General features: G+C 36.5%; 1 protein-coding gene across 1 annotated transcript; it reads right to left on the bottom strand.

The window, feature by feature from the left end:
• Positions 1–469: 469 nt before the first annotated feature.
• Positions 470–8422, bottom strand: LOC309841230 (uncharacterized protein; the record flags this gene model as incomplete). The annotated part of the gene is made up of 2 exons (XM_082684158.1): positions 470–1445; positions 7470–8422. 2 exons carry the CDS (start codon positions 8420–8422, stop codon positions 470–472), a joined length of 1929 nt encoding a protein of 642 aa, XP_082540284.1.
• Between the last annotated feature and the right edge of the window lie 2118 nt (positions 8423–10540).

Below are 10540 nucleotides of genomic sequence, written 5' to 3'. Positions count from 1 at the left end.
AGGGCATTTACTCAAAGGAATTAAGGTTCTATTTCATCTTTGAAAGAGAAGTAATACAAGGGCTTTTCCTGAGAGAAAACTAAAAACATTTGGCAAGTAAATATTATAAATAAAGTCATTCATTTAAAGTGCTGAACATAGTGCTTGATATTTCACAAAATCTTAATAATCTACAAACTACTATTATCTTCAAAAATCATCATCATCATCATCATCATCATCATCGTTCTTATTATTTCTGTTATCATTAAAAATAAAACCAGGGCTCCTTTCATACTCAAGAGCCTTTGATTTTATTCTTAGTATTTCTCTACTCATAATCACTCCAATAAGCTTCCAAGGAATGGCCTGGAGAAGAATGTAGGAAATGTGTTATGTGGGAGAGTGTCATTGAATTTCCAAACATTTGAACAATAAACTTAACATGTTACATATATTAACAAATTAAAAAACTGTTTCTGACATGACATCATGATATTGATTCTATTCTTGAACACTTTCTACTCTCCAGAATTTTCTTCAGGGCAAATTTGACATCCTTATTCCGCAGGCTATAGATCAGGGGGTTCAGCATGGGCACAATGGTGGTATAAAACACGGAGGACACTTTCCCTTGGTCCATTGATCCCACAGATGATGGCTGCAGGTACATGAAGGCAGCAGATCCATAGAAGACAGCCACAGCTGAGATGTGCGAGCTGCAGGTGCTGAAGGCTTTGGACCTGCCCTCAGTGGAGCGGATGCGGAGGATGCTGGAGAGGATGAAGACGTAGGAGGCAAGGATTGTTAAGGCAGGAGTCAGGATGTTAAATGCACTCAAGACTAGGACCAGTAATTCATTGACGTAGATGTTGGAACAGGACAGCTCCAAGAGTGGGAAGAGATCACAGAAATAATGGTTAACCACATTGCTCTTGCAGAAAAGGAGTCTCATCATGAAGCCCGTGTGGATTGTAGATCCAATGATGCCCAAACTATAAACTCCTACTGTGAGCCAGAAGCAGAAGTGGGAAGACATGATGACATTGTAAAGCAGGGGATTACAGATGGCAGCATAGCGGTCATAAGCCATTACAGCCAGCATGTGACACTCTGCAATACCAAAAACGAGGAAGAAATACAGCTGAGTCATGCATTCATAGAAGGGAGTGACGTTCTTTTGTGTCACAAAGTTCACCAGCATTTTGGGAGTGATGACAGTGGAATGGCAGAGATCAATGAAGGACAAATTGCTGAGGAGGTAGTACATGGGGGTGTGCAAGTGAGCACTGAGCCCTTTCAGCATGATCATGCCCAGGTTCCCCACCACCGTGACCACATAGATTCCTAGGAAGAGGAAGAAAAGGGGCAGCTGGAGTTCTGGTTTCTCTGTTAACCCAGCGAGGATGAAGTCAGTCACTGTAGAGTGATTTCCAGGATCCATTATCCTCTCAAAGTGTTCTAAGCTTAAAAAACAGAAAATAAGTGTACTTGTGTGGGGTGTGTGAATGTGTATATTCATATGTATGTGTGTATGTGTGTGAGGGAGAGAATAATTTTATGGAGATCATTATTTTATCCCACATCAAAGGACATTCCTAATGCAGGTATCTCTTGAATCTCCTCTATCACTCTGGGACAACCAATGATTCCAGCTGACCAGAGGAAAATTCAAGAAACTTCTAACTAAGATATTTCCAATTTTAATAGAAAACTCCAAGTTTACATGCTTTGAGTCAGTTAGTAGGGAAGTTACTACTGTTATGTCTTTTTTTTTTTTTAGCTTTTTATTCAAATTCCAGTTAGTTTACATACAGTGTAATATTAGTTTCAGGTTACAGTATGGTGATGCCAGTGCTGTTATTTCTAATGACTCTTTCCTATATGTATATAATCATCCTATATCCCATGGGATATCCTATATGTCTATATTAATGCCATGGCATATTAATCAAATGTCATAATGATTAAATTGTCATTCAGTTGAAAATAAGAAAGAGTAATATGTTTTCTACAAGTAATAAACACAGGATTCATAAGTCTGTGAAAAGTTGTTAATTTGGTCTGAATCATTTTCCTTACTAGAATTTCTGCACAAAATACCTGAAGGACTGGGCAGCTAGCAATATCATTCCACCTGGAATTCTGCTTCTCTGCTTGTCCTAGTTTCCTCCACCCAGGCCTACTACCTCACAAGGTAAGAACATAACATAACTATACCTCAACAACTTTCCAAGAGTGAAAACTGTCTTTCTTCCTTTATCATTTAAATAATCCCAGGGGAGTGATCTAATGGTTGATATTTAGATCATTTATTCTACCTCTGTGGCCAGAGAAGCAGAAGACTATGAATGGTTTATGTTAATTGGACATCATGGTGGTAGTGGAGGTCAGAAAATTATTCTTATTCCCAAAATATGAGAAAGGTTTTAGAAGAAAAACATTAGGTGTCTTCTTGCCATGTATTTTGCATGTACTCTCTACAGAATTTTAGGATGGTAGAGACATGGATTATTAGAACACATGCAAAATACAATTAGAAATATTAGTTTTAATTCACTACTAGTCAACAATGTGATATTTTTAAAAAAGACTAATAGATATTCCATTTACACTGCAAAGAAAACTAGATTCTAGAAAATGGAAATTCGTTCTTAATACTCAAGCCATAGTTGGAATAGTGTTCTTAATTTGAGATAGAATACTATACGTGATTTAGAAAAAACTGGACAATTTCAGAAAAATTATTTAGAAATCTTGTCTTTAGATGAATGGCTGAAATAACTGAGGGTATTTAATTACCAAAAAAGCCCAAAAAATTAATGTTGCACATGACAGTTATTGCCAAATGTTCAATATATTGTTGCATTTAAAAGGTGTTGGACTCATTTTATATTTCTCCAAGAAAATAAGGTAAAATGACCTGCTTGAAACTATAGGGAGGACTATCCGGTTTTACATCAAAGAAGCCTGACAATAATCACATACACCTTGATCTTACAACCAGAACTGTTGGAGCACAGCCTAAAGGGCCATTTTGTGGCTATTGTTTATGGATACAAGCTCTAGATGGGTGGTTGGATTAAGTCATCCTTAATATCTCTTTCAATTCCAGTACTTCATGATTGTGTATCAGGACCAATAGGTCCTGATATTAAGGTAGATAGTCATGGATGCAAATAATTTTGTCTTACACTTCCACTAATCATTTGAAAAATGGAAATGTTAATTTCCATTTTCCATTAACTTATTCCATTTCTCATGTGAAAATTAAATTAAATGATACCTACAAAGTGCCTAGCACAGTTCCTGACTCTTGATAAGAACTTAATAAATATCAGTGTTGTTTTAATTGTAATTTATTGAGTATCTCTCCACTATATCTTTCATTTGCCCAACAATTGTCACTCCCATAATGAAAACCAGATGTGAAAACCCATAATGAAAATCTCTTTCCTCAACATATCTTCTTCTTGTTTCTGTGAATACACATAGTGGGGATCCTGGGTGGCTCAGCCAGTTAAGCATGCAACTCTTGATTTAAGCTCACGTCATGATCTCAGGGTCATGAGAGAGAAAATAAAGGAAGATGTGCTCATTAGAGAGTGAATAATGGGATGAGGACAGGTGAGGACATATACATAATAATGTGTGTCTGTATGTGCACTGGAAAGGGAGCTTGAGTGGAAGACTAAGATTTTAAAAGCCAAGGACTGAGATTCAGACCTACCCTTCTTCTTCCCAGAGAGTTCAATGCTGTGTATTTTTCTTCTTCATTGTTCTAGAGGAGAAAATGACATGATGATGCTGGTGGATAGTTCTGAGTACTAACCTTGCAAGACTCCTTGGTGCTGAGAGGGTCATGGTCTAAGAGGTTTTTTTGGCAATTGTTTTTAGTCACTGATCTTGATTGATGGTGAAGTTGATGCCCAAGGCCATCTGTCCCCCTCAAAGGCTGTTTGATAGGATGAGAGGATTTTATACTCTGAGTATAGATAATAAATGTCTGATTAACAAACTATGATAATGACCTCCCACTAGAATCTTATCCCACAAGGATCCACTCTTGGGAAAAGAAACAGTTAGAACTTCCCTTTCTCCATTTGTTCTTAAGTGCTTAATAGTGCCACATAGGTGTGATTCATTGTTCTTGGTAGGTTACATATTAGTATTTAGGATGTGAGAGATGTTGTAAGGACATCAGTGAATTTCATGACAAGCCATTTTAAAATGTAAAATTTCAGGAAATTTTTAAGTCATACACTAAAGAAGTTTTCTAAAGTTCTTTCCCACAAAGGCAAAGTAGAAAACCTGAAAGTTTTTATTTTCATTGACCTCTGTTAACTGTATGTAGATTTCATAATGTACTCAGAAAACAGTGACACTTGGAATGTTTTAATTTGTGGCCTAAATGAAAGCATCCGACAAATATTGCATATTCCTCTGAGGAGTTCCTAACAAGAGGAAGGAGATATGATGACTTTATTTTTTTCAAAAATTAAAAGAGAAATAATGAGAAGCAACAATAACATATGTGCTATAGAGATTATTTCAGTTCTATATAAAGGCTACATCATTTTATTGGAAATAAAAATCGTATTTAACATTTTATTCAAAGTATTTATTAAATGTGATATCCCTTTTGACAATAATCACAATAAATTTTCTTAATCAAATTTACTCAGAAATGCTTTAAATTATTGTTAGAAATGGACGTCAACCTTCTTTGTAAAGGTGTTTTTGCCAATCGCTATGAAAAGAGCAAAAATTTAGAACAGAATATTCATAAACCCTATGGAAAATGTTACTTATTAATAATCAAAACTTAGAACAAGAAATATGGTTTGTTCTTCGGAATTTGACAACTTTGATAGAGATAATATCCACGAGCACACATTAATAGTAAACAATGAGCATATAAGATGAACCAAAAGTATGTCTGCTAATAGCCTGGAGTGGTTAAAATGCATGGAGAATTAAAACTTCTGTTTGTCATTGAAAGGTATATAAAACTTGGAAAGGGAAAATGAAGTCAAGAACTCATTTCAGAGGATATTATGCTAATTGAAATAAGTCAGACAGAAAAAGAAAAATACCATGTGATTTCACTCATATTTGGAATCTAAAAAACAAAACAGGTGAATAAACAAAAAAAATCAGAATCAGACCTATAAATACAGAGAACAAACTGACGGTTGCTAAAGGGAAGGATGGGGGCAGGGGCGGTGAGCAAAATGGATGAAGAGGAGCAGGAGAGACTGGCTTCCGGTTATGGAATGAATATGGAATGAATAAGTCACAGGAATAAAAGGCACAGCATAAGGAATATAGTCAATGATATTGTAATAATGTTTTATGGTAATAGATGGTAGCTACATTTGTGGTGAGCCTAACAATCTATAGAGAAGTTGAGTCACTATGTTATAGACCTGAAACCAATGTAACATTGTGTGTCAGCTCTACTCAAATTTTTAAAAAATCAAGCTTTTCACAATGAAGGAAACCATCATAAGACAAAAAGGCAACCTACTGAAAGGGAGAAAATATTTGCAAATGATCCATCTAACAAGGGGTTAATATTCAAAATATATGAAGAACATAAAGAATTTATACAACTGAACACCAAAAAGTGCAAACAATCTTATTAAAAAATGAGCAGAGGAGCTTCTTTTCCAGAGACTATATATGGCTGAAAGAATATATATGGCTGACTTTGGAAAACAGTGTGGAGATTCCTTAAGAAATTAAAAATAGATCTACCCTATGACCTTGAAGTTGCACTACTGGGTATTGACCCCCAAGATAATGATGTAGTGAAAAGAAGGGCCATCTGTACCCCAATGTTCATAGCAGCAATGGCCACGGTTGCCAAACAGTGGAGAGAACCAAGGTGCCCTTCAACAGACAAATGGATAAAGAAGATATGGTCCATATACACTATGGAGTATTGTGCCTCCATCAGAAAGAATGAATACCCAATTTCTGTATCAACATGGACGGGAGTGGAGGAGATTATGAAATAAGTCAAGCAGAGAGAGTCAATTATCATATGGTTTCACTTACTTATAGAGCGTAAGGAATAACATGGATGGCATGGGGAGATGGAGATGGAGATGGAGAGAAGTGAGTTGGGGGAAATTGGAGGGGGAGATGAACCATGAGAGACTGTGGACTCTGAGAAACAAACTGAGGGTTTTGGAGGGGGGTTGAGGGGTCCGGTGATCCTGGTGATGGGTACTGTGGAGGGCACATATTGAATGAAGCACTGGGTATGGAACATAAACAATGAATTCCAAAACACTGAAAAGAAATTTTAAATAAATAAATAAATTTTTAAAAAGTATAAAACTTTTTTTCCAAAAAAAAAAAAAGAATATATATGGTTGGCCATATATTAATCACCAAGGAAATTCAAAGAAAACCACAATGAGATATCACCTTACACCTATCAGAATGACTAAAATCAGAAGGACAAAAAATAACAAGTATTTGGTGAGGATGGGCCGAAAAAGGAATGCTTGTGTACTGTTGGTGGGAATGTAAATTGGTACAGCCACTGTGGAAAACAGTGTAGAGGTTCTTTGAAATACTAAAAATAGAAACATCATATAATGTTTAAGTTCATCATAGATGATCAGATCCATAAAGGCGGAGAATAAACTCTTGGTTGCCAGAAGGGAGAGGATTGGGGGAAAGGAGCAAAATGAGTGAAGGGAATTGGGATAAACAGGCCTCCAGTTATGGTATGGGTAAGTCATGAGAATAAAAGGCACAGTATAGGGAATATAGCCAATGATATTAGAATAGTGTTGTATAGTAACAGATGGTAGCTACATTTGTGGATAACGTAGCATAACATATGTTGAATCACTATATTGTACACCTGAAACTAAAGTAACATTGTATGTCAACTACAGCTGAATTAAAAAAGAGGAAGAGAGAGAGAAAAGCATACTTACCTTAGAGTTCTGGCAGGTGGTATATGATATCTATTATGATTAGTCACAGTCTTTAAACCAACCATGTAAAATTAAAATAGCTTATGAACCCTATATGACAATCACAGTCATTTATAACATTTTGTCCTTTCAAATAACTAGTAGAAGTTAAAAGTCTTGAAAAACATATTTAAATATAATTAAAGAATTAACAGAAGAATTGTACTTGACTTATTTCACCTATTTATGTTAGTAAATACCAATTTTATGCATTCTATTTCTAGAGGATACTCTAATTCTGCAAATTTTGTCTGCGCTGTGCTTTCTAACCCCAGTATACTTGGTGCTCTCTGATGTCCATGTGATGTCCAATTCTATGTCCAAAACATGGCATTGTATGGTCCTGCTTTCCATATGACTGACACTATGATCCAGTCTCCTGCTACACTGTTTTTCCAAATTATCAGGTAGTCACAACAATCCCATTACTTGTAGACATACATCGCTGTCTCTGGACTGTTTCCTTATCAAACCTCATTGGAGAATTATAAATTTTTGGTCAGGCAAAATACCTCTTTTCTTCTTTTTTCAAGGATCTTATTTAGGGCAACCTTGACATCCTTATTCTGCAGACTATAGATCAGGGGGTTCAGCATGGGCACAATGATGGTATAAAATACAGAGGACACTTTCCCTTGGTCCATTGATCCCACAGATGATGGCTGCAAGTACATGAAGGCAGCAGATCCATAGAAGACAGCCACAGCTGAGATGTGTGAGCTGCAGGTGCTGAAGGCTTTGGACCTGCCTTCAGTGGAGCGGATGCGGAGGATGCTGGAGAGGATGAAGACGTAGGAGCTAAGGATCATCAGGCTGGGGGCAAGGATATTAAATGCACTGAAACACAAAACCACCACCTCATTAATGTAAGTGCTGGAGCAGGAAAGCTCCAGGAGTGGGAAGAGATCACAGAAGTAATGGTTGATCCTATCAGCTTTGCAGAAAAGCACTCTTAACATGCAGCCAGTGTGAGCTGTGGCACCAGTCAAGCCCATGATATATACCCCAACTACCATCCCAGAGCAGACCTGATAAGACATGGTGACATTGTAAAGCAATGGGTTACAGATGGCAACATAGCGGTCATATGCCATTGCAGCCAACATGTGACATTCTGATATAACAAATACAAGGAAGAAGTAGAGCTGAGTCATGCATGCTTGGTAGGAGATAAAATTTCTCTCTGTCACAAAGTTCACCAACATTTTGGGGGTAATGACAGTGGAATGGCAGAGATCAATGAAGGACAAGCTACTGAGGAAGTAGTACATGGGGGTATGCAAGTGAGTGCTGAGTCCTGTCAGCGTGATCATGCCCAGGTTCCCCACCACCGTGACCACATAGATTCCTAGGAAGAGGAAGAAAAGGGGAAGCTGGAGTTCTGGTTTCTCTGTTAGCCCAGCGAGGATGAACTCGGTCACTGTAGAGTGATTTCCTGCTGTCATTTTCCTCTGGGAATTTTATGTAGAAAGAAAAGAAGAAAAATCGTGGTAGATATTTATTTTCCCACCATGTAATGTAGTATGAAACAGAATTTGTCTTTTCAATCAGGTAACTCCAGTTCTATGTCTGTCCCTGACCTATGTTAGGGCTCAGAGACCCTGAGGTCTCAGTAATATGGGGCAGGTAAATAAATATCAGAGAGAACAAGTCTCTTTTTTGTTCTATGCTTAAGAGTGGCTCTTATGCACTCCTATATTTACTGTAGCATTATTCATGATAGCCAAATTATGGAAGCAGCCCAAGTGTCCATCAATAGACAAATGGATAAAGATGGGAAATATATATATATATATATATATATATATATATATACACACACACACACACACATAATGAAATATCATTCAGCCATAAAAAAGAATGAAATCTTGCCATTTGCAACAGCATGGATGAATCTAGAGAGTATAATGCTGAGTGAAATAAGCCCATCAGACAGAGACATATGCCAAATGACTTCACTTATATATGAAATTTAAGAAACAAAACAAATGAACAAAGGGATAAATAAGAGTCAAATCAAAAGCAGAGTCTTAACTATAGGGAATAAACAGATAATGGAGAGGAAGTAGGTGGAGAATGGGTAAAATAGAATAGGATTAAAAGTAAACTTATCTTAATGAGCACAGAGTTATATAGGGAATTGTTGAATCACTATATTGTACACTTGAAATTAATATAATACTGTATGTTACACTGGAATTTTAAAAAAAATAGCCCATGGCTTGGTTTTATTACTCTCACTTCTTATGCAGAACAAATACCAGTATGCCTGGTTTACATATTAGGTAACTGAGGGTTATAATGGTTGGATATTTGCTTGTATTTAGGTATGTAATCAGTAAATGATGGAAGGGGTGGGAGATGAACCATGAGAGACTGTGGACTCTGAGGAACTAACTGAGGGTTTTGGAGGGGAGAGGTGTGGGACGTTGGGTTAGCCTGGTGGTGGGTATTATGGAGGGCACATATTGCATGGAGCACTGGGTATGGTGCATAAACAATGAATTCTGGAACACTGAGAAGAAAGTTAAATAAATAAATAAGAAACAACCCAGAAAAAAATTCCATTTATAACAGCACCAAAAATAATAAAATACTTGGTAACAAAATAAAAAAAAGAAACACAAGACATTAATTGAAATTAGAATTTAGAAAAGAACACATACATCTATGGTGAATTGATTTTGACAAGGATTCCAAGACAATGCAATAAGGAAAGAACAATATTTTCAACAAATGGTTCTGGAATAACTGGATAGCCACCTGCAGAAGAATGTAGTCAGATTTCTTCCTCACACCATACAAAAAAAAAAAAAAAAAAATTCAAAATAGGTCTTAGACCTAAACTTAAGAGTTAAACTGTAACATTCTTTTTTTTTTTTTTTTTTTAAGTAGGCTCCATATCCAGTGCAGAGTCCAACTCAGGGCTTCAACTCTCTACCCAGTTATTTCTTTTTAATCCATACCCTAATTTTACCTTACTTGATAACAAAGGATCTGAGTTGTGGTATCCTTCCATATTTCTGAATCTTTACAATGGCCAACTAACTGTTTCTCCTATACTCCTGGCCCTTCACAAAGTGACCCACTAAGTACTCTATCTCATCACAGAAGCTCCTTTATATCTTGTCCAATCTTTGCAATTTTCATTGGGGGTGTTGGGCTCTTACTCATTATGTGTGACCAGCTCCCTCTGAAGTTTGACTCTGACATATGGTCACAGTTCTCATTGTTTCCTGGTCTGTCCAGGTGACACAATCTGTCTGTTTGAATGCCCATGACTGCTATACCCAGAGAATTCCCAAACATTGAATCAGTGGTCTTTTCTTATATTAGTCTAATCTATCTTAGTCATGAGTGTTGCCTGAGAAAAATACCAAATCAGTTTAAGAAAGAAAAAAATGTTGTGGTCTTATAAAAGTAAGATTATAAGTTATAACCAGAATAAAATCATAAGGTAACCCAGATTTTTTCCTTTAGTTTTACTAGGTTAGTAGACTAAAAGAATGTTCTAGTCCTAGATTATCTTGATTTTTAAAAAAAACATTTGCTAGGGACGC

Source organism: Mustela nivalis (assembly GCF_964662115.1).
Source record: "Mustela nivalis genome assembly, chromosome: 9".
In the NCBI taxonomy this organism is placed as follows: Eukaryota; Metazoa; Chordata; class Mammalia; order Carnivora; family Mustelidae; genus Mustela; species Mustela nivalis.
This window is presented reverse-complemented; position numbering and strand designations above follow the sequence as displayed.